Genomic DNA, 22,573 nt, shown 5'->3' with positions numbered 1-22,573 from the left:
CTCTGGCTTAGTTTGAAAAATGAATGTGGCGAAGTATGACGCACAAAATAGTATATGCAAACCCAAACGAATCAGCGTGGTCATACTTGCGCGACATGCCATGGTGGCCGGCCACCAATGCATCATGAACTTGCAGCGATGAGAGTTTTCATTGCCTACTTGAGAATAAAAACGAGCACATCGGAGACGTCCGAGGGACATTTCTAGGGTACAAGAGTACGACGCCCCTCCCCCCCCCCCCCCGAAAAAAAAATCACGAATATAAGCTTACGAATATGGGCGTCGTAAGATCGAGCACTACGGCGCTTGTTGATCTTGTTTAGGATCACGTCAGCATTTCATTCAGCGTTTATTTCTGAGAAAAAGAGTTGAAGGCGCCCGTTTATTTGCATCACAATGGCAGGCGTAATCAGGCAAACATTGACAGCATTTCATTAGAGAGTGCCTGTCGACTCTGTGGAGATTACGCATGACAATGACAACAAACGCAGAAAGCTTTGCTTACATCGATTCGCACATACATAGGATTCGCATAATTTTTTCACTCATTGAATACAGTGCATTCTTCGGTGTCATTCTTCGACAGATGTTACCGATTTTCGCGCAATGAGGATTGGAACAAATTGTCTCACCTTGCGGCTGTCACCTTCCTCCTACTGCCAACATTCCTTCCCCTCCGTAGTTGCTTAGCTTTTATTGGGTTCGGCTGCTAATCACGAGGTCTCGAGATCGAATGCCAACCACGGCAGCGGTATTTCAATGGGTGTGAAATGCGAAAACCCGCGTACTTAGGGTTAGGCACACGTTAAAAAATCCCAAGTGGTCTAAATTATTCTCGAATCGTCCACTACGGCGTGCCTCCTAATGAAATCGTGGTTTTGGCAAGTAAACGAGGGTTGCAATGTGGGCTTGTTGTAATGCATCTTCAAAGGGAGTATGGTAGCGCGATTCAAAGACAGGACAAGAGAAGACACAAAGGGACACACACAGCGCTGTGTGTGTCCCTTTGTGTCTTCTCTTGTCCCGTCTTCGAATCGCGCTACCATACTCCCTTTGAATTTGGCAAGTAAAACCTCCGAATGTGTTATGTAACAATCGTTAAGGATGTCCTGGGCAGTCGCACAACTTTTGAATACAATTAAGCGTCAGGAGTTGTGCGCGAGGTCTTTGAGTATGTGGATAGCCTTTATGGCGTTCGATAGCTGCTAGTCTACATTGCGGCTATATAATACGGCAACATGGTAGAGAATGTGGAGAACACACAAATCCCGCATATATTACTGCACAATAATTTTAAGTATCGTTCTTGCTTCACGCACGTGGATAACCGCCATAGGAGACTACTTTGGAAACTAACCGCAAGTACTGTATATGTCGTACCCAATGGTGTACCTGGCCTGGTGGCCGGTAAATGGAGACGTAATATTGCGAACAGCTTCGCCTATAGCATGCTAACGGACGACGAACAAACTGAAGTGACTAGTGCAAGAGTGGACAGGGAACACTAAAGACGCTACAAGGACAAGCGCCCACTTGGATGTTTGCGCTTATCCTTGTCGCCTCTAGTGTCCCGTGTCCACTCTTGCGCTAGTCACTTTAACATGGAATACCAACTAGCCCGGTCTCACACCCTGCGACGACACAGAGACAGTTTGCTCAACTCTTGTATCGTGACTTTTGTGTTAAGGTGAAAAACCAACTTATCCATGTATATGTATTTATGCTTAAGCACATCTAGATTTGCCGCTGCGGCGGTGGCCCATGAGTGCGCATTGCAATGTCGCTAGTGAAATAATTGTGTGAACCTTAACGAATTCGATAGTGGAAAATCAAAATCCGTCCACGACGGCATCTCTAGTAGACGCTGTGCGATGTTCGGACGTTAACAATGTGTGCCGACTGAAGAAAGGCTGCCCCGAAGTACTTCTGACGATTAGGCTAGCTTCTTTACTCCGTAGAATGAAAAAAAAAGAAAGAGAAAAGGAAAAAGAAGAAAGAAGAAAAGAAGAACCGCATCAAAAGCCCAGAATCAACCATTGTTCGTCGCGACTAAATGCTCTTAGGATGACGAGTAATTTCTAGGCGACGAGCGAATACGCTTGATCAAGACCACTGATAACACCGGCGGGACAAGCATTGTGGCGAAGTTCAATGCGCAGGGATAGCTTTTATTTTTTTTATTTTTTTGGTTGACGTCATCACGTGTCACCGCGGGAAGTTTGAAAAGTTTAAGGTTAGTACGCCACGTGGTGGCACTCACGCGAACTAAACCCTCATGTCCAGAAAAGCTGGATACGGCAAGCTGAGTGACGGCGAATGGACCGATCGTCGTGGGCTTCACTGAGTGGCGGCTAGGTAGTCAATGATATCACGACGCCGCTCACCTTGCTGGAGACACGGCGCGTTGACGGCGAACCCTCGCAGACCCAAGTCACGGTATGGGCATCGGCGGTAGACGTGGCCCGCTTCTCCGCATTGATTGCACAATGGGCGGTGGGTGGGGGCGCGCCATACATCGGTCTTCCTTGAGTACTGGCGCAAAGTGGCAGATGGGCGGGAGTATGGTGGCGGCGACCGACGATGGAATTGCGGCGTTAATCTGGAACAGCATGGCGCATTTTTCGCGAGCGAAAAACGCGACGGGCGGCAAACGCCCGCGTTGCCGCCGACGCGCGAGCACCCGTACGAAAAAAAGGATCGGCGCTTTCGCGCCGCCTTTTCCGGGTTGCCAGACAACATAACTCTCAACGACATGTATTGTCTCTGTTACTGCATATATAATATGCCCTTAAACTTACAGAACACTTCAATAAAAATAATCTGAGTGTATTTAGACGGCGACATTTCTTTCCGAAGTGTATTTATCAAGCTTAATTTCAAGCAGCAATATTGTTTGCGAAACTGCGACTATGTACGTTCCGCATGCTGAGAAGCCGCTGCTTATTTACAACTTCACATATAAAAAGGAGTGTCGGCCGCTTACTACCGAGCAGAAGAGGCGATTGCTACTATTAAGGGGGATGCTGATACTGAAGCAAGAAAAAATGCGGGTCAGGAGGTACATGTGGGTACGGCCTGCCTGGTTGAGAAGAGAGCGAGCACCATACACTGGTAATATTATTAGCAAATTGTCTTGCCAGTATTAGCGATGAGACGCGACGCTTCTCCACTTTAGTTATCAGGGCCTCGTTGAAGGTCGCTTGGTTCATTTTAGGTGAACACGATGCGCGAACCAACACGATGCGCGAACGAAATCACGGTAGCACACGTTTTCCTTGACGCGCGCGCCAGTTCTGCCGAGAAAAAAAAAAATTCCGCCAAGGAGGTTCCGTCGAGATGCGCAGAGAGCAGGGCCATCTGGTGGCAAAAAAAGAACCAAAATGCCACGTGACCAAATGCCACATGACTTACCTGAACCCTGATTGGTGAACGCGCCGCGCGACGCGTTTTTTTCTACTCCGAGGAGCAGCACGCGGCGGCGCGATTTCGTGACGGATCATGCTGGGCACGCGTCAAAATGACGCGGCGTCCCACCATCCGCGCGTCAATCGCGCCTGAAATCGCGCCATGCGGTTCCGCCTTTAGAGATGCGCAGAGAGCAGGGCCATCTTGTGGCAAAAAAAAAGAACCAAAATTCCACGTGACCAAATGCCACGTGACTTACCTGAACTCTGATTGGTGGACGCGCCGCGCGACGCGTTTTTTTCTACTCCGAGGAGCAGCACGCGGCGGCGCGATTTCGTGACGGAACATGCTGGGCACGCGTCAAAATGACGCGCGCGTCCCACCATCCGCGCGTCAATCGCGCCTAAAATCGCGCCTAAAATCGCGCCATGCGGTTCCGCCTTTAGAGATGCGCAGAGAGCAGGGCCATCTTGTGGCAAAAAAAAAGAACCAAAATTCCACGTGACCAAATGCCACGTGACTTACCTGAACTCTGATTGGTGGACGCGCCGCGCGACGCGTTTTTTTCTACTCCGAGGAGCAGCACGCGGCGGCGCGATTTCGTGACGGAACATGCTGGGCACGCGTCAAAATGACGCGCGCGTCCCACCATCCGCGCGTCAATCGCGCCTGAAATCGCGCCATGCGGTTCCGCCTTTAGAGATGCGCAGAGAGCAGGGCCATCTTGTGGCAAAAAAAAAGAACCAAAATTCCACGTGACCAAATGCCACGTGACTTACCTGAACTCTGATTGGTGGACGCGCCGCGCGACGCGTTTTTTTCTACTCCGAGGAGCAGCACGCGGCGGCGCGATTTCGTGACGGAACATGCTGGGCACGCGTCAAAATGACGCGCGCGTCCCACCATCCGCGCGTCAATCGCGCCTAAAATCGCGCCATGCGGTTCCGCCTTTAGAGATGCGCAGAGAGCAGGGCCATCTTGTGGCAAAAAAAAAGAACCAAAATTCCACGTGACCAAATGCCACGTGACTTACCTGAACTCTGATTGGTGGACGCGCCGCGCGACGCGTTTTTTTCTACTCCGAGGAGCAGCACGCGGCGGCGCGATTTCGTGACGGAACATGCTGGGCACGCGTCAAAATGACGCGCGCGTCCCACCATCCGCGCGTCAATCGCGCCTAAAATCGCGCCATGCGGTTCCGCCTTTAGAGATGCGCAGAGAGCAGGGCCATCTTGTGGCAAAAAAAAAAGAACCAAAATTCCACGTGACCAAATGCCACGTGACTTACCTGAACTCTGATTGGTGGACGCGCCGCGCGACGCGTTTTTTTCTACTCCGAGGAGCAGCACGCGGCGGCGCGATTTCGTGACGGATCATGCTGGGCACGCGTCAAAATGACGCGGCGTCCCACCATCCGCGCGTCAATCGCGCCTGAAATCGCGCCATGCGGTTCCGCCTTTAGAGATGCGCAGAGAGCAGGGCCATCTTTTGGCAAAAAAAAAGAACCAAAATTCCACGTGACCAAATGCCACGTGACTTACCTGAACTCTGATTGGTGGACGCGCCGCGCGACGCGTTTTTTTCTACTCCGAGGAGCAGCACGCGGCGGCGCGATTTCGTGACGGATCATGCTGGGCACGCGTCAAAATGACGCGGCGTCCCACCATCCGCGCGTCAATCGCGCCTGAAATCGCGCCATGCGTTTCCGCCTTTAAGCTGGAACCGCATGGCGCGTTTTTCGCGAGCGAAAAACGCGACGGGCGGCAAACGCCCGCGTTGCCGCCGACGCGCGAGCACCCGTACGAAAAAAAGGAGCGGCGCTTTCGCGCCGCGTTTTCCGGGTTGCCAGACAACATAACTCCCAAAGACCTGTATTGTCTCTGTTACCGCATATATAATATGCCCTTAAACTTACAGAACACTACAATAAGAATAATCTGAGTGTAACTAGACAGCGACATTTCTTTCCGAAGTGCATTTATCAAGCTTAATTTCAAGCAGCAATATTGTGTGCGAAACTGCGACTATGTACCTTCCGCATGCTGAGAAGCCGCTGCTTGTTTACAACTTCACATATAAAAAGGAGGGTCGGCCGCTTACTACCGAGCAGAAGAGGCGATTGCTACTATTAACGGGGATGCTGATACTGAAGCAAGAAAAAATGCGGGTCAGGAGGTACATGTGGGTGCGGCCTGCTTGGTGAGAAGAGAGCTAACACCATACACTGGTAATATTATTAGCAAATTGTCTTGCCAGTATTAGCGATGAGACGCGACGCTTTTCCACTTCAGTTATTAGGGCCTCGTTGAAGGTTGCTTTGTTCATTTTAGGTGAACACGATGCGCGAACGAAATCACGGTAGCACATGTTTTCCTTGACGCGCGCGCCAGTTCTGCCGAGAAAAAAAAAAAAAATTTCCGCCGAGGAGGTTCCGTCGAGATGCGCAGAGAGCAAGGCCATCTGGTGGCAAAAAAAGAACCAAAATGCCACGTGACCAAATGCCACGTGACTTACCTGAACTCTGATTGGTGGACGCGCCGCGCGACGCGTTTTTTTCTACTCCGAGCAGCAGCACGCGGCGGCGCGATTTCGTGGCGGATCATGCTGGGCACGCGTCAAAACGACGCGCGCGTCCCACCATCCGCGCGTCAATCGCGCCTGAAATCGCGCCATGCGGTTCCGCCTTTAGAGATGCGCAGAAAGCAGGGCCATCTTGTGGCAAAAAAAAAGAATCAAAATGCCACGTGACCAAATGCCACGTGACTTACCTGAACCCTGATTGGTGAACGCGCCGCGCGACGCGTTTTTTTCTACTCCGAGCAGCAGCACGCGGCGGCGCGATTTCGTGACGGAACATGCTGGGCACGCGTCAAAATGACGCGGCGTCCCACCATCCGCGCGTCAATCGCGCCTGAAATCGCGCCATACGTTTCCGCCTTTACGCCTCGCATCAAGAAGCGGAGTTTTTCTCATTGGACATTTCCAGATCGGCGTGCCGGAAAAGCGGGTCATCTCTTCAGTGAAGATGGCGATGGGCTCATTGTGTAGTTGCTCTCATGTTTCCAATGGGTCCGGAGAATAAGATACTGGACCCGTGCATTGGTGTCCTTAGCGAGTGTCATTAAAATACACCACCTCATCAAAAAATAGGTCTAGAAAATGCTGGCACAGTTAGATTTTGACATTGAATAGATGAAGCGCCAATAGTGACGGCACACAAGAAGGAATACAGCGAGGACAAGGCGCTACTTGCATCTGTTTATTGAAGTCACAGGTGGCTCACTGTGTAGCCATGAGGAGAGGGGAACGAAATAAATGAAGGGAATCACGCTTAATCTAAACCTAAAGCTTATCCAAAAACATGTTTTCATTCGTGTATATATTCAGAGACGGGGTGCTGACACGGTTGTCCCCTCTTTTCTTAATCTCGTTGGCCTCCAACAATTCGCGCGCCACTGAATCTTTGCTTTTAAACATGATTTTTGTATCATGAAGCCTTGCTTAACATACTTGTTTATTCTCATTCCCGCAGGCCTTGCAATGAAGCGGCAAGTATAACCATATCCATTTTTCAATGCAAGCTTATGTTACCGCAGGCGTTCATTAATACATAGGCCAGTTTGGCCGATATACACTTTTCCACACTTCAGCGGTATGCGGTATACGACCCCTTGTTCACACTTAACAAAACGGTTCCTATATTTAATAGAAGGCCCTACTTTCTTTGAGTCATCCGAACCAATCAGGCGGCACAACGTAGCAAGTTTTCGGGTCTCGGAACAAACCGCAGGAATCTTGTTTTTGACGGCCGCATGATTAAATTTATGCGCCACTTTATGAGAATGTGGTATCACCACCGGTTTACCTTTCTTTTCGACTTTTTGACCTTCTTCACTTCTTTTTCTTTCTTTTTTCACCTTTTTCAATAACGCCTCCGAAACTGCGCTTAATACCAAGCAAGGAAAGCCAGCCTTCCTCAACTTTAAAATCTGGTCGTCAAAGCTTGCTTGTGCCTTATGACAGCACGACTTTTTCAGGGCGGAATCGAGGTACAAAGTGGCAATTGCTCGTTTAACAGTCTTGTAGTGTGTACAGTCATACGGCAACAATTCTTTGTGGGCACGGGGTCGGTACATCCAGCAGGGACTTTCGTCAGTAAGGGTAATGTCACGATCTAAACACTGCAAGCTGTTATCCTTGGCTAGTTGAAAAGTAAAATTTAAGCCTTTGCCTTGCTGTTTAAAATCAGATAAAATGTCCTGCACAGTATGCGAGTAAGTCATGGGAGATCGTTTCATCAGTAAATTTTTTTAAAATCGTCAATATACCTAAAAACCTTGAGCACTTTGCCGGCGCGAAACACTTTCGACAGCGCTCTCTCAATGCCCGTAAGGAAAATGTTGCAAAGTACGGGAGCCCCGCACGAGCCAATGCAAATTCCTTGGTTGGAAGGCATACTTTCTTGGAAAAAAAGGCCGCCCGTTGATGAGAGGAAACTCAAGCGGCTCTAGAGACTAGGAAAAGCTTAAGCAGGTGCGAGCGCGGCACGCTTAGCGTGGCAACAAATCCCAAGAACTGCTGCTCACGACAGCAAGATGCCTTTGTCTTTGTCTAAATATAATAACCCTGACTACTTTCAGAGAGAGAACGGCCCACAGGGCTGTGCTACGAATGCTATGAGTGATGATTTCATTGATATGACTATCTGATTATTGCTGTCTAATAATTTGCTATCGCAATCTATGTTTCGCCTTTCGCGCGAAACTGCGACTTTTTACTCCAACGAAGACACGTTACCATGTTTGCAGTTTTGGCCTGGCCTTTGCCAAAGTCGGTACAATGTCCTATAGCTTCTTCGTAGCATTCTTTTTCGCGAGCAACGGGTAGGAAATGGGGGGGGGGGCTATCCTGACAGCACAGGGCGCGTAGGGGAGGGGTGGCATTTAACACATTGTCCCAAGACGTTAGACAGCGCGAGGCAAAAATGGCAGAAAGAAGCATTTCCCAATCGTGACGCACACGAAAGTAAGAAATATCTATGGGTGAACGAGAACTCGAGCGTGTTTGTGTTATGTAGCTCATGCACCAATCGTCTCACAGCGCTAGTTGTCATTGGCGCGAGAGAAGCAAACGTGTGATTTCAGCCTTGGGGTTAGAGCATTGGGTTGCCCTATAGCGAGTTAGAGGTGCGATCCCACCAAAGAACAACTGATTTTTTTTTATTGACGGGGCCCGAAGCGTGGTGCGATAGGACCCAACCTACCCCAGAAGTGCCTACGAGTAGCCAAAAACTGCTTTGTTATTGTTTGGAGGTGACCAAATGAGTCACACGTGACAAATGGTGGCTAACCTTCACATTCAGCCTTATGTCAAAGGGCAAATGAATAAGCATGCGATCACAAGATCTTGTAGGAGGTCCGTTTGCTGTACGTTAGTATTCTCGAGTGGAAACTGCAATTTCGCAAATAACGGTTATGCTTACAACTAGAGATCAAATAAAGAATGCTGCAGTATCATTGCATCGTGCTTATAAGCTACAAAAGTTCTGGTGGCCTCGAACCATCAGTATTCCCATTTTGAAAAAGAGATTTCCTGAAGTGTGCATATTAGTTGTTACTGAACTGTGCGCGTTAAGCTACGCGTGGCTTTCTCATATATTACATATTCGCTTTGCAAATGGCAACGCACGCCTACTTTCTATGCTTTTCATGATTATGCTTACATTTTTATGCCTGTTGCCACATACTGGTGGTGAACGTTCCTTTTATTAGTTTTTATAGTTTCACGTCGGCTGCAGTTTGGAAAAAAGAATTTTATTTCAAAAGCACCTTCTGCTGACCATCTTCTCCCTGCTGCTGCCCACCGCTGCCGGCACCTGAACTCCAGCTGTTACTGCCGCCAAAACTTCCTCCTAAACCGCTGCTCGAACTGCCGTATCCACCGCTTGGCAATCCACTGAGTCCACCAAAGGAGCTTCCGCCAGAGGCACTTCCTAGTGATGGTCTAGAGCCACCCAGAGGTGCTGTCCAACTGTATCGGTATGTGGGTGTGGAACTCCAATACCAGAAAGTGCTGCCATCTCCTCGTCGCCCTCCAGTGCCTTGTCTACCGCCAAATGAGGGACCTCCAATGAAGCCACCGAGGTATCCACGTCGCCTGAGGTATTCTACAAATGTGCATCTGATACCGCTTTTCCTATACTTTCTGTAAAGGCGCAGCAATCGCCTTTGCGACAGGCCAGTGGCACGGCTCAGCCAACCTTGGCTGGAACCGCCGAAACCGCCCAGTCCACCGAATCCACTGCCGAAGCTGCCTAGTTGGCCAGATGAGCCTTGCCGGCCGCCTAGTCCAGAAATGAGCCACGTATATCTGCTCCCTTGATTGTTCCTTCCTGAGAGACCACTGCTGCTACCGAAACTGCTACCTTCGCTACTAGGACCCCAGCCGTTATCGCTGCCGAAGCTGCTCGACCAACTGCTTCCAAGGCTGCCCAATCCGCCATATCCTCCTCGTCCACCGCTGCTACCACCCAGGCCGCTTAGCCTGCCGTAGTTTCCAATTCCACTAGTTCCAAAATCGCCACTTCGACTGCCCCAGCCAAATAGTCCACTACCGACTCCTCCCGAACTGCCTTCACCGGAAAGGCCATCGTAACCACTTTCTCCGACGTCGCCTGACATTCCGCTCAGTCCTCCACTTCCACCAAGTTCTCCTTGCTGTCCGCGCAGCCCACCCATTCCGCTTTGGCCGCCATAGACCGACAGTCCGCCTAGTCCTCCAAATCCGCTGAAACCTCCTTGCTGACCGTTCGGCCTGCCGGAACCGCTTTGGCTACCGCTTCCGAACAGCCCGCCGAATCCTCCAAGTCCGCTGAGTCCCCCTTGCGGTTCATTCTGGTTCTCTGAATCGCCTTGTCCGCCTTGGCCCCATTGCTGACCATACCCTCCGGTTCCAATTATTCCACCAGGCATGCCGTACAAGCCACCCTGTGGACCACTGATTCCTCCCCATGGCCGCGGGAAAGCACCACTCCCACTAGGCCCCTGAAATCCCCAAGGCGTGCCCGCAGAAATTAGGCCACTGGGATTGCCCCACGTCAACCACGTCAGTGGCAAACCTCCTCTGGGCAGACCCCAATATCCACTCACGCCTTGACTTCCTCCGCGCGGCACAGGAACCAGCCTCAATACGTAGACTGGAGTACTCCAGTATGCGAAGGGGCTGCTTCCATACCCATCGTAGATGTTGCCCCAGGAGCCACCGCTTCCGCTTGACAACATAAGTGGCGCAGTCAACCTCCTCCAAATTGAGAATGGGCTGCTTCCATATAGTCCACCGTAAGTGTTGCCCCAGAGACCGGCGTTTCCGCCAAATCCGCTCAGTCCACTTCCGCTGCCAAATCCGCTGCCATATCCGCTGCCGTATCCACCGCCGAAGCCGCTTCCACTGCTGAGTGAGCTTCCTCCAAACCCTCCTCCCAACGAACCGCTCCCGAATCCATTTGAAAAGCTTGAAAACTGCTGGCCCCCGATGACCTGGCGACCTGAAAATGATGTTTGGAATTACGAATGCAGTCATCTAGGCAATTTTAATTTTCAAGCAGGTAAGAGGTTTGTCTCTTTTTTTTTTCTAGAAATAAAAGTGGGAGATACGATAGCAAACAGCAAAGCCGCATTTTTTTTCTTTTTGATAAAAGAGATGCCGACTAAAAAGTCACTGTACTCGTTCTGGGTAAGAAGACTATATTTATTTATAGCATCAATATTGTGAATCCGTTTCGAGATTTTTACAGGAGTGAGCATAAAACAGGTGGTACACTCATTAGTTTCATTGGCTTCACCCCTGAAGCTCTAACAGCGTGATAATACAAATTTATTTATGCGCAATATACGTAAACGTAGGGTACTTTGCTTTCACATACCTCATGAAATGTCTGTTGCTCAGAAACACAATCTTCACGTGCACATAAATATTTTAGTTAGAGCAATGCTATCGTATGAGTGTCCCAGCTATGAAGCATCGCGTGTTCTTAAAAAAGGGGCAGGTTATTCTGCTCCAGGAAAAGGAAGTGCATATTGTTGAGCCATTTATAGCATGTGATATTAATATTTTGTAGGTGCTGTTGCATTGAATCGTCACCTGCAATAAGCAATTTTTTTTATTACTGCTGTTAATGCCATGCTTTCAATGAAGAGGTAAAAAAAAAAATTGAAAGAGCGCCGTAGTGGGCTTGTATTTAGGCAGTTACCTTTATGTCTTTTATTTTTTTCCTGGGGAGAAAGAAAACGCGAGAGAACTTTAAGAAATATCACCTGACTAATCGTGTGCGCGCATCAAAAAGCAGCGCCCTCAAATGCGCTCTACACGAATTAGTGAGCGTACTCTCCACGATGCAATAACCAATGACGGACACCTTTTCTACGTCAACACCAACCAGCGCGCCAGATAAAGCGCCGGGAACTTTTAGAGAGCTCGTGTCAGGGCGATGCTTATTGGTGCGCGCGGACTGTTAGACAGGTGATATTTTGACTTCACGCCGCCTTTCTTTCGCAGCCGGAAAACGGGTAAAATGTACCTGGGCGAAAGGATGCCACTTTTAGGTTTCTTTCAATTTCCTACAAGTGCTTCATTGACAGCAGGTTATTTAGAGCGGTAATGAAGAAATGTAGTTATTATGAAATATTTATTGGAATAGCATCAGCAATGAAATTACTGGCGGCTACTCTACTTCACTGTGAACAATAGGCACTTTGTTGTGTCCGAGTAGAATGGACTTTCTAATTAGAAAAAGGGAACATATAATAACTCGGGCACACTGTATATGTTGAATTAGGTACACCCGTGAGCAAAAGTATACGGACCACGGGAGCGCGTGCCAAAGTGCATTGACGCGCCGTCTACCGACGCGGTCCCTGCTGTCGAGAGGGCCGTTAGAGCAGCCGTGCGCATGCGCGTCCCATCATATCTGCTGGCCTGACATGTAGCCTTGCCAGACATGGCTGCGGTGCTCGTAGACTAAACGTCCACTGGGCGTCGTTTTCTCTGTTCCGTCGCGTCTGGGCCGTTGTTTTACGCCGCGGCTAGGCTGGCACGCGCGTCCGCCGCGCTTCGTTTTCATTCTTTCTTTGGGGGGATTATCGCGCGCCGCCCTGCCTTCTCTGACGTCTTTAGATGACTCGTGCAAGATGTCTTTCTGCGGCGTTGTATTATCTCGAACTGTTCCAATGATTGCTGCCGCAGGTAGAAGCAAGGTTTTGCAATCGGTGTGTGCCGTCGCGTTAAGAAGTAGGACTGAGTTGCTGACGCTACTATGCTCCGCAAGCAGTAAGGTGCTAAAACGAGAAATTAGCGCCACCGTACTGCCTTTATTTCTTCAAACCCTTCAACTAGACTTGAACAAGAAATGCACGCGAGAGTGCCACTACAGACAGCTGCGGCAACGCTGACACATTCACGAGAATATAAAATCAGGCGCAGCTGTGTGGTGCACGCAGCTGTGAAGTTCCAATTACAGTTGCCCCCTTGCGAATCGGGTCGGGGTGACCGACCTGAATCACTGGTCGGGGTGACCACCGACAGACTCCGGTCTTGAGGGAACTTAGAACAAGCCAACGTGCTGCTTTTATTTTCGGAGATTATAATTTCCACTACTGTATGCATGAGTCCACTACGCTGTTAATTTTCCATAGGCGGTGATGACGCCTCGGAGGTCCCGTGGTATCCTCTCGTAACGCGATGCCGTGAGGAGACCCCGACAGAAAACATTGGAACAGTTCGAGATAATACAACACCGCAGAAAGGCATTTTGCGCGAGTCATCTGAAGGCGTCAGGGAAGGCAGTGCGGCGCGCGATAATTCCCCCCAAGAAGAATGAAAACGAAGCGCGGCGGACGCGCGTGCCAGCCCAGCCGCTGCGTAAAACAATGGCCCAGACGCGACGGAGCAGAGAAAACGACGCCCAGTGGACGTTTAGTCTACGAGCACCGTAGCCACGTCAGCCAAGGCTACATGTCAGGCCAGCAGATATGATGGGACGCGCATGCGCACCGCTGCTCCAGCGGCCCTCTCGACAGCAGGCACCCCGTCGGTAGACGGCGCGTCGATGCAGTTTGGCACGCGCTCCCGTGGTCCGTATACTTTTGCTCACGGGTGTACATATGGTTACACAGCTGTAATGCATAAATAAAAGGCATATTCTGGGTATTGCATCACGTGCCGAACAATCATATTACTTAGTCAGAGAAAAGCCAGTGTTATTTTTGTCTGCAGTGCAAACAAGAAACAAGATGTTACCTTCGCTGAAAGTTTTGAACAAAAATATTCATTCCAATTTCACCACCAGTAACTCGCGTTTGTAGTCGAATAGCCTTCTAACGTCAGGTAGCTTTTGTGGGAGGAGATCAGTAATAACGTAATAGTGGTTGTTATTGGTGCTGTCGACTCTGCAGAAACCATACGAAATATGACAAGCATTGGAGCTGATTCTCAGTAAAGTGGGTTTTATACTAAAGAATGTGAATTGCACCATCATCATTGCGTTTATAACTCGGTCGCATCTTCGCACTTGTAGCTCACTTTGCGAATGTTTTGTTATATCGGTTACTAGTCAAATAGGATGTGCTTTTCGATCCATATTACACTGAAAAACAGAGTGCACGAAGCTATTCAGTGTACGCTTCTGTTGCAATTTGAGGGATAGCTATTGTTATTGCAGCCAACAGCCACACAGAAAAAAGTCCAAGAAACAGGAGAATTTCTTCAATGATTGTGATTAGGAGAGGCGCGGTTGCGGTGGTCTAATACAGGCTTCTTAGCGAACAGATCAAGCAACTAAATTCTGCACAAGAACTTCCCGCTATTCTTAAGCGATGCATTGTGGTCGCTGTCTGAATTAGTAAAAGTACTAGGTGTTCGAATTGTAACTGCAAATAGACACTTAGAAGAAAATGGAGACTTAGGATTGCACTTGTGAATGACATCGCAGTTTACCTAATGATATATGATAGCGCAAGACCTGTAGTTTTTCTTTATAGGTGAGTAAAGTCCGCCCAAAAGGGGCGTATCCGAGAACAATGCTCGACACAGTAGGAGCTATGTACAATCATCACCTAACATCATACTCTCATGCCAACTCATTCGTTCCTGGCGCGGTCATTCAGTGGGAAAATCGCCACAGAAACTGACACAATGGAAATTCCAAGATTTACTTCACTGTGATGAAAATGTGTAATAATAATTTGTTCATTGTTCTTCCTTTCCTTTCGTATTATTATTTGCATTTTCATTGCTCTTTTTTATCATTGCTCTGTGTGTTGTTGCTTTTTCTAAAATGTGCAGCGTTGTTAATGATTGTCTCACCCCCTCCTCCCCTATGTAATACCCTCCCCGTTAGGGCGTGTAGGTTTAACATGAATAATGAAAACATTGAACAGACAATCAGGGAATCCTCCAAGAATATCAGAATAAATGGCTTCGTGTGCGCTTATGACTTGAAGTCGGTGTTGGTTATTTGCAGCATCTCCTATACTCAATAAAAATTACGGGGTTTTATGTGCCAAACCACTTTCTAATTGTGAGCCACGTCGTAGTGGTGGACTGCTGAAATTTCGACCCCCTGGGGTTCTTTAACGTGCACCTAAATCTAAGTACGCAGGTATTTTCTTACCCATCGAAACGCGGCCGCCGTGCCCGGGTTTCGATCCCGCGACCTCGTGCGTAGCAACCCAACAGCATAGGCACTAAGCAACCGCTGCGGGTGATTGTATTGACGTCCGCATTGCGGTAAGTAAAACTACAAAGTTTTAAGGCCTGCGTTTGTATGGCACACTTAATTTTCGGATGCCCAGGAATTTGCAATAGCCTAGTCTCTGCAAGCTTTGTATATTTCTAGCCGGTTTGTGCTATTGTCGTAACACAGCTAGCTGCTTTGGCGAACATAATAATCTACATGCCTCGAGAAGCTTACTGTTATTTTATTTTATTGTTTTACTCGGTCATCACTTGTTAGTTGTTGCTGGCTTAGAAACTGAGGGACCATCAATTTAAAGAACTTTAAGGCCTGAACGGCTCGTAACGCTCATCGAGATAATTATGTGTTTCGCAACGAAATGCGCTCATAAAAAGTTGTTTACTTTCTTTACCGTTATCTTGCAATTTCAAATTCCAAAATTTTGGTCTTGAAAATTGCTCCCAGAGTAGACTCGAAATTATTGTTTTTTAGCAGGCATACATGGCAGTCGTTGGCCCTTAGGCTAAGGAACTTCTTTTGACTCACATAAATAGCTTTTTTCGGTAGTTAGAAATACATACATATACAGGAATTGAATTCGATTACAAGCACTTGTTAATAAGTTGCTGCCTTCTAACGCCTCATTATAACGCCATATAAACTCTATTTAGGTTAAATTTTTTGTAAACTATAATACGGAAATCTGTTCCCTTGCCTCACGGTTTATTCTACAGAGTAAGTGGTAATATTTATGGCGTTGTGGTTGGAAGCACAACGATTTAATCTAATCACAAGAACGAGAAAAGTACTGGAGACCTGCATAGCTGAGCATTCTGTTTAAATTCGCACTTGGAATCGTTCATGACTCTTATACGCAGTAGCAAAAGCGCAGTTCTAACTCTTATATAAAATGTTGTATATGACGGTAACATAAGCGGCATTAGGGCTGCGGGAATACGTTGTTACAGAAGGTGGAAAACGCATAGGTGATGAAGTGTTTCCTAAGTTCTGTATTTTGTTACGCTCATCCGTCTCCATTTTTATTAGCGAGACAAATCTCATTTTCTAGCCACATCCTTCCTAAGTTGAACAAGGATACGATGTTTCCATTTCCAAATGAGTCGAGCCCTTATCGGACGCAAATTATAACTTTGAGGGATCTTTTACGCGCAGCAAGTGCTCAATCGGGCACTGTACTCAAGAAAAATTTTGTTGTCGAGCGTCTTACAAGACAAAGCGGGTTTATTTGGTTGCCTTACTGTGTTAGAAAACATACCTCCTGTAAGAGAATCATCTGTTTGGAGTGGTTCGTTACATCCTGCTCATTACAAGCTCAACTGATTTCTAGTGGATAGAGCATCACATAAACCTTGGTTATCATTTTAGAAAATATAAGGACTATATCATGAGTAGCTATAGTTCTTCCTAACGAAAAAGAAATTGGGCGGTCGTTTCAGAAATTGGCTTAGTCACATGCATTCACCAGGAATAAAAGAGATACAGTGTAGCTAGACGTAATAAGCTTGTCCGAAAATGTGCGCTAGCTTACTGAGGAGGCCGACGACCACGGCAGTGAGACTCAGGAACTTCATAGTGCGGCTGCTTCGCTGCACAGATCAGTCTGCCCTGGCTCGAAATCCTCGAGTCTTTTATACTGATTTTTCAAGGCGGTCTTGTGAACAATTTTGGAAACCCTTTGCAAAACGTTGTTTTAGCCTCGAGTCTGCGACATTGTCTGTGTTTAGAAAGAAGGCCTCAATAGAAAAAAAGATAAAGAAACAAAATCCTATCCTGATCTCAGGTTACAAACGAATTGTGTAGCCTTAGTTCTGTGGAAGAGAGCATTAGTATAAGCCTATGGGGGGTGGGGGGTGCTTGCACATTTTAGGCAGCTGCAAGGTGATTGACATGCCACTCTGGAAGCACAGGTGCGTTTCCCGTGTAGAAAGACGGCTCACTGTTTTTTTATTGTTTCAGCTGGCGATGTTCCTGTCCTTCCAGGAAAACGAACAATTGAGGCGGTTACTAGGACTAAAAAGTCACTGTCTGCGGCATCTTTCGTAGTTTTGAGCAATACTGACAGCATGCGTGGCCGTCATTTGAGGATTTGTCCCTTTAGGCGTCTAAATTTTTGCTCCACTGTCCACGCTGCTCATGCACCAGCAAAGTAGTTGCTTAGAGCATAAAGCAGGGTTGTCTGGCAATGTTCACACCACTTTGACTTGGCACGTTGACAGGGATTTCTACACTCACACTGAGGCGAGGTGTAATTTTGGCGAGCCGTCTAAAATTGTTGTCCAAGATAATCATAGCTTTTCTTCCAGCACTGCCATAAAGTATTTTGTTAAATAAGTATTTCTTCTCACATGTTATGATAATTTTCAGCAGTTGAGCACGCCATCAAAACTAATATGTCTAGGTTGTCTTTATTATCGCCATAACTTTTCTATTTTAGTTTACACCTAACCGAATCCTTGAATGTAGGGGAATATGTTGGAGAAGTTGCCAATTCGCAGGAAATGACGACGTGGTGTAAATGCTGTGTTCAACTGCCACGTAATATGTTTTTTTCGGTAGGTATAATTTGACTAACAAATAAAAAACATCTGAATTAGAACACTGATGAGCAAAATTATGCATTTCTTGTTCAGCAGAATTCACAATTCAGAATCAGAAGAATAAGAATGGGCTGGGGTGCGTTTGGCAGGCATTCTCAGATCATGAACAGCAGGTTGCCATTATCCCTCAAGAGAAAAGTGTATAATAGCTGCGTCTTACCAGTACTCACCTACGGGGCAGAAGGGTTCTACACAAATTGAGGACGACGCAACGAGCTATGGAAAGAAGAATGACGGGTGTAACGTTAAGGGATAAGAAATGAGCAGATTGGGTTAGGGAGCAAACGCGAGTTAATGACATCTTAGTTGAAATCAAGAAAAAGAAATGGGCATGCGCAGGACATGTAATGAGGAGGGTAGATAACCGATGGTCATTAAGGGTTACGGACTGGATTCCAAGGGAAGGGAAGCGTAGCAGGGGGCGGCAGAAAGTTAGGTGGGCGGATGAGATTAAGAAGTTTGCAATTAGTACATGACCGGGGTTGTTGGAGAAGTATGGGAGAGGCCTTTGCCCTGCAGTGGGCGTAACCAGGCTGATGATGATTATGATGATGATGTAAACATGCCGCCGTATGGACAGCCAAAAGCATTTTGTATTTGTGCCTTACCACCAGGCCATTTTTCCACCCAACGTTTTGTTCTTTATGTAAGGGGCTCTGAACATAGATGTTAACACTTTGGGCTGGGGACTCGTTGTGCGAAGGTTTGTTGCCTTTTACAACCACGATACGTCGCCTGGAAGATTGTGTTTAACATGCCAGCGCCCACCAATAATTTGCTAAAAAAATCCCGCCAGGCTCGTGGTGACTACACGATCCCGACACTAAAGACCGCTGCAAGTGCATGAACTTGCACGCTTACATGCACCTCTTTGTATCCATGACGAAACTGAGTGCAGCGATAATCTATGATTTTAGCCCTGAAGAAATTCACGAGGTAAATAGACCTGGCCTCGTTTGGAACTCTAGTGCACCATGGTGCTGGGGGATGCTCCATGCGACTTTGCAGTTGAGATAACTTGAAAGCGAACGAAATAAGATTGGCGCAGAGGTACAAGTGTTACAGAGCAAACTCCTCTATGGCGCAATGGGCAAAACACATTGATATAAAGAAGAGCAGGATGACAGCGATGACTTTAGATGCGAAAGCAACGTATGCATTTGTTGAACGAGAATAAAGGGAACCGAAGGGCCCGATTTTTATTAATCATGACTTAGGAAGCCAACAAGCAGATACATCGAGGACAACGTGGGGAAAATACTTGTACTCACTAATGGAATAAAAGAAATCCTAAATATAATGTAAATGAAAATGAAGGAAAAAATGACTAGCCGCAAGTAGGGGAACGATCCCATGTCTTCGCACAACACCTGCGATGCTCTTACCAATTGAGCTACCGTGGCGTCATTTTCCCATCCACTGTCTAGGGTATTTGTTTTTTCTACTAAACTAACCCTGTAAGTGTTGGTCGATTCCTCTCCACCATTTCGAACGAAAAATCCTGCGTTAGGTGAATCCTTATGCTAAATGTCGGACAAAAAAGTTAGGATGTTGCTGAAAACGTAGTCGATCATGACATGAACTCGTTTTTCCAGACGTGTCGAACTCGACGAAACCTGTTTTGCGTCGGTTCTTGTGTAATGTTGTTTGTATGTTCCCTTAAACGTTCCCTTCCCTTAAACGGCTATCACTTCGAGTCTCTAATAGAGCCACCGCTCCTCTGCGGATGCTTCTGCATAGGACACTCATGGAAAGCTTCCCGCTCGTTCCGCCGCCACCCTAACCTCTTTTAGGTAGCGTGACGCCCTGAGATCAGCTTTGAGAGAACCCAGGGCGGAATAGGTGGTATGCATATCATCACAGCAGGGCTGGTTCCTCCTGACAAGCAGAAATATATCTAGAAGTTTTTGTTTTTGCGAGCTGCATGCTCTCGAAAGTGATTGCGCATCCGGAAACACGTCATGGCTGTCATCTTTTTCACATCGCCTGTCGGATTCAGATGGTTCGTTGCAATCGAGAGAGCTAGAAATGCAAGTAGATCAGGTAAATGTGTCAAGCTGCTGCTACTGTGATGCTTCCCAGAGGCTGTCATAGCGGGAACAGGAATTTGCCCAAATTCATTAAATGGTATTTGACTGCTGGAAAACTTTGTTCCAACCTTAATGCCTGCCTAATCACAGCGAAGACGAACAGTCATAGTGATGCCTACTGCTGTCACATTAAGGAATAGTGAGAAAAAAGTCAATGGCCGTCAATGTTGGTACTGAGACCAACTTGTACAATCACTGCTACTTCGGTGAAATTTCTGGAGGGATTTGCAATCAACTGGCCATCTGCTAGCGTGTAGTGGTGAGATTAGTGCGCCGAACGACTGCACCGCAAAGACGGTAGTGTGACGCTCGATCTCCAGGGCAGCGCAAACTTTTCTGCAATTCTTACCTTGCGTAATACCCATACCGGCTACCTCTGTAGCTTCGCGCTAATCTTGAATGTACGAAAACGTTCCCTTTCGGAAAACTTCCACCGTCGTGCTGATTTCCGCAGAAGCTGTTTGCACATATCTGAATGTGCGTTGCCTGTGGTTGCGTTTAGGCCTAAGCATAAATGAGAGTTGCGCTAGTGTAAAACTACCGGAAACCGTGGTGTCGCTTTTTCTTACGTATGTGACGTCACACAAGGCTTTCTTCCACCTAAGGAGTTTGGTCGTCAAACACGGGGTGTGTCGATGAAGCTGTAATAGGCTAAGAAACGTCGACTCTCGGCCGAATCGAAACCCTTATAGTAACGTAATACGTACGTTCTTTAATGAATTAGTTTCATTCTTTAAAGACACATTTGTGAAAGGATGTAGCTTCTAGGTATGATCTTACCGTAATGTTTTCGGCTATTCCAAAGCAGTCTCGTATTTGTGCTCGTCTGCGATCTGTTAGATGTGCCGAGTGCTTTAAGAAGTACGCCAAATTATTTTTTTAGATGTTCAGTCGAGTTCGTTTCTAAGATTCGTTTATGGTGCGGTAAGGTAGGCATCGGGCAAACCGGCCGTTGCATGAATGAGCGCTTACGAGAGCATGCATTAGCAATCAGAAATTGGACGGGCTTTCGTGTCTCTTAACATTGCAGACTGTGCACATGTTGACCTTTATTGGTATAAACATGGATAGAACGGTAAATTATAGAGACGGTGGCGCCGAAGCTAGCGGAGGCTATGTACATAAGAAATTTTGCAGACCAGTGTGTCAGCTTCCGTTGCTGTCTCTTTAAGGGAATGAGATTTTCTTACTGATAGCACGTGATTAACCTTGAAATCTATCTCATGCACACTCGTTTGTTCATCTTCATGTGCGCGTGCCTGAGGGTATATGAAGCAAACATAAGGAAAAATAAATCAGTTGTGAGTGTGCGCCAGTCCGTGTCTATTCTTTGACCGCGTTTTTTCTTTATTGCACCGAAGGTAATTTTCGCAATGGGCTTATATAGGCACTTCGCTGCATACCAAATGGATTACATTTAGCTCAATCAGCAGACCTGATATTACATGTTTCCGTTATAATAGTTGGCCTTTTTCGGGTCTTGCTTATAAGATGCTGTGAAGGCTTCCTCAAGCTTCAGTCACCGGTCCCCTTAAATTTTATGTCGTTTTTCTTTATCGTCATTCAACTAGGCCAACACTCGCTTTCAGAACGCATTAGTTATCATTTAACCATTGTAAGAAGTGACGTATTTTACGCTCTTTGCATAAGCAATAAGAAAGGTAAACTTAATTATTCGTGGCATTGCGTTCGAGACAGATACCGTTCTTAACAGACAAATTTTGCGATAGCAGGCGATTTTTTTGTTTTCTTTGTGCTTTCGTGCTTTGTTACTTGTCTCGCGCGTGTGTATAATCCATCTTTATTACACAAATAAAATTTAGTTGTCAGTGCCATCGTGTGTATTTTACTTTATATTCCACATGCGGGGGGGGGGGGGTCTCAAGACGTAGAAAAATCATCAAGCCTCACCAAATTTTGTACGGCCGCCTAATGCTGGGCCATATTTTAATAAGGTGCTCCCAACCCTGCGTTCAGCCGTGCTATATGATCCTGAATATCAGCCAACTTCTCACGCAATAAAACGTTGGGACTGTCCTGCTGAAAATGGACATTTCACTGACTGTCGCGCCATTTAGGCATCATCGGCATCGAAAAGGGTCGATGAAGCACGCGCCTCGTCAATCAAGTAAAAACCTGATATTTCCTGGCAAGTTTGCCTCCTTCCTCGTTGCATTAAATTGTAGAGCTCGTGAGACAGAGACGAGATGATACAAATAATGAGGATGATGACAATGACTTTAATGTATTTGGGACATACAAACTCTCGGCGACTAGCCAAAAGTATCGTACATTTTACATAAGGGCTAAAGAATTAAATTTAGAATTCCACAATTTTGATGAATAAGTTAAAACGAGTAAAGTTCAAGGCGCTTCAGTAGACAGTCATTCAATATATATATATTTATAGATGAGAAAACAAGGTAAGAACGAAATGATTTATACGGTGAACAAATAATTCTGTTTGATTCAATAATGAATTTTCCTGTGACGATGCAGTCATTCCTTTGTGATTGCGCAAGCACAAATGATCCGAAAGACAGCAGTACCGGAGTGATATATGGGAGGCCCAGCGTTCGCAGTGTAAATCGTAATGTCCTTTTTGTCAGAGAGGAGAAACGCCGCCAGTGCAATTAGTAATGTTCAATTGTTTCTAATGCATAGTATAAATGGCATAAAGGGGAAATTGCCATACCAGATCGGTGCATGTATAAATTTAGGGGTGGGACTTG

The 22,573-nt window shown here is 46.9% G+C and overlaps 2 protein-coding genes across 2 annotated transcripts in view; one reads left to right on the top strand and one right to left on the bottom strand.

Annotated features, from left to right (window-relative positions):
* The window catches only part of LOC142563433 (uncharacterized), a 148,208-nt gene that overhangs the window by 90,054 nt on the left and 35,581 nt on the right, over positions 1-22,573 (top strand). The gene's annotated exons all lie outside the window — the stretch shown is intronic.
* LOC142564061 (uncharacterized) lies at positions 9,198-16,835 on the bottom strand. Its single transcript, XM_075674883.1, has 2 exons — positions 16,683-16,835; positions 9,198-10,948 (listed from the first exon to the last, which is right to left on the bottom strand). Exons 1-2 carry the CDS (start codon positions 16,723-16,725, stop codon positions 9,219-9,221), a joined length of 1,773 nt encoding a protein of 590 aa, XP_075530998.1. The 5' UTR covers positions 16,726-16,835; the 3' UTR covers positions 9,198-9,218.

Source organism: Dermacentor variabilis, chromosome 11, assembly GCF_050947875.1.
Source record: "Dermacentor variabilis isolate Ectoservices chromosome 11, ASM5094787v1, whole genome shotgun sequence".
NCBI lineage: Eukaryota > Metazoa > Arthropoda > Arachnida > Ixodida > Ixodidae > Dermacentor > Dermacentor variabilis.
The sequence above is the reverse complement of the archived record's forward strand: the minus strand, read 5'-3'. Positions and strand labels throughout refer to the sequence as shown.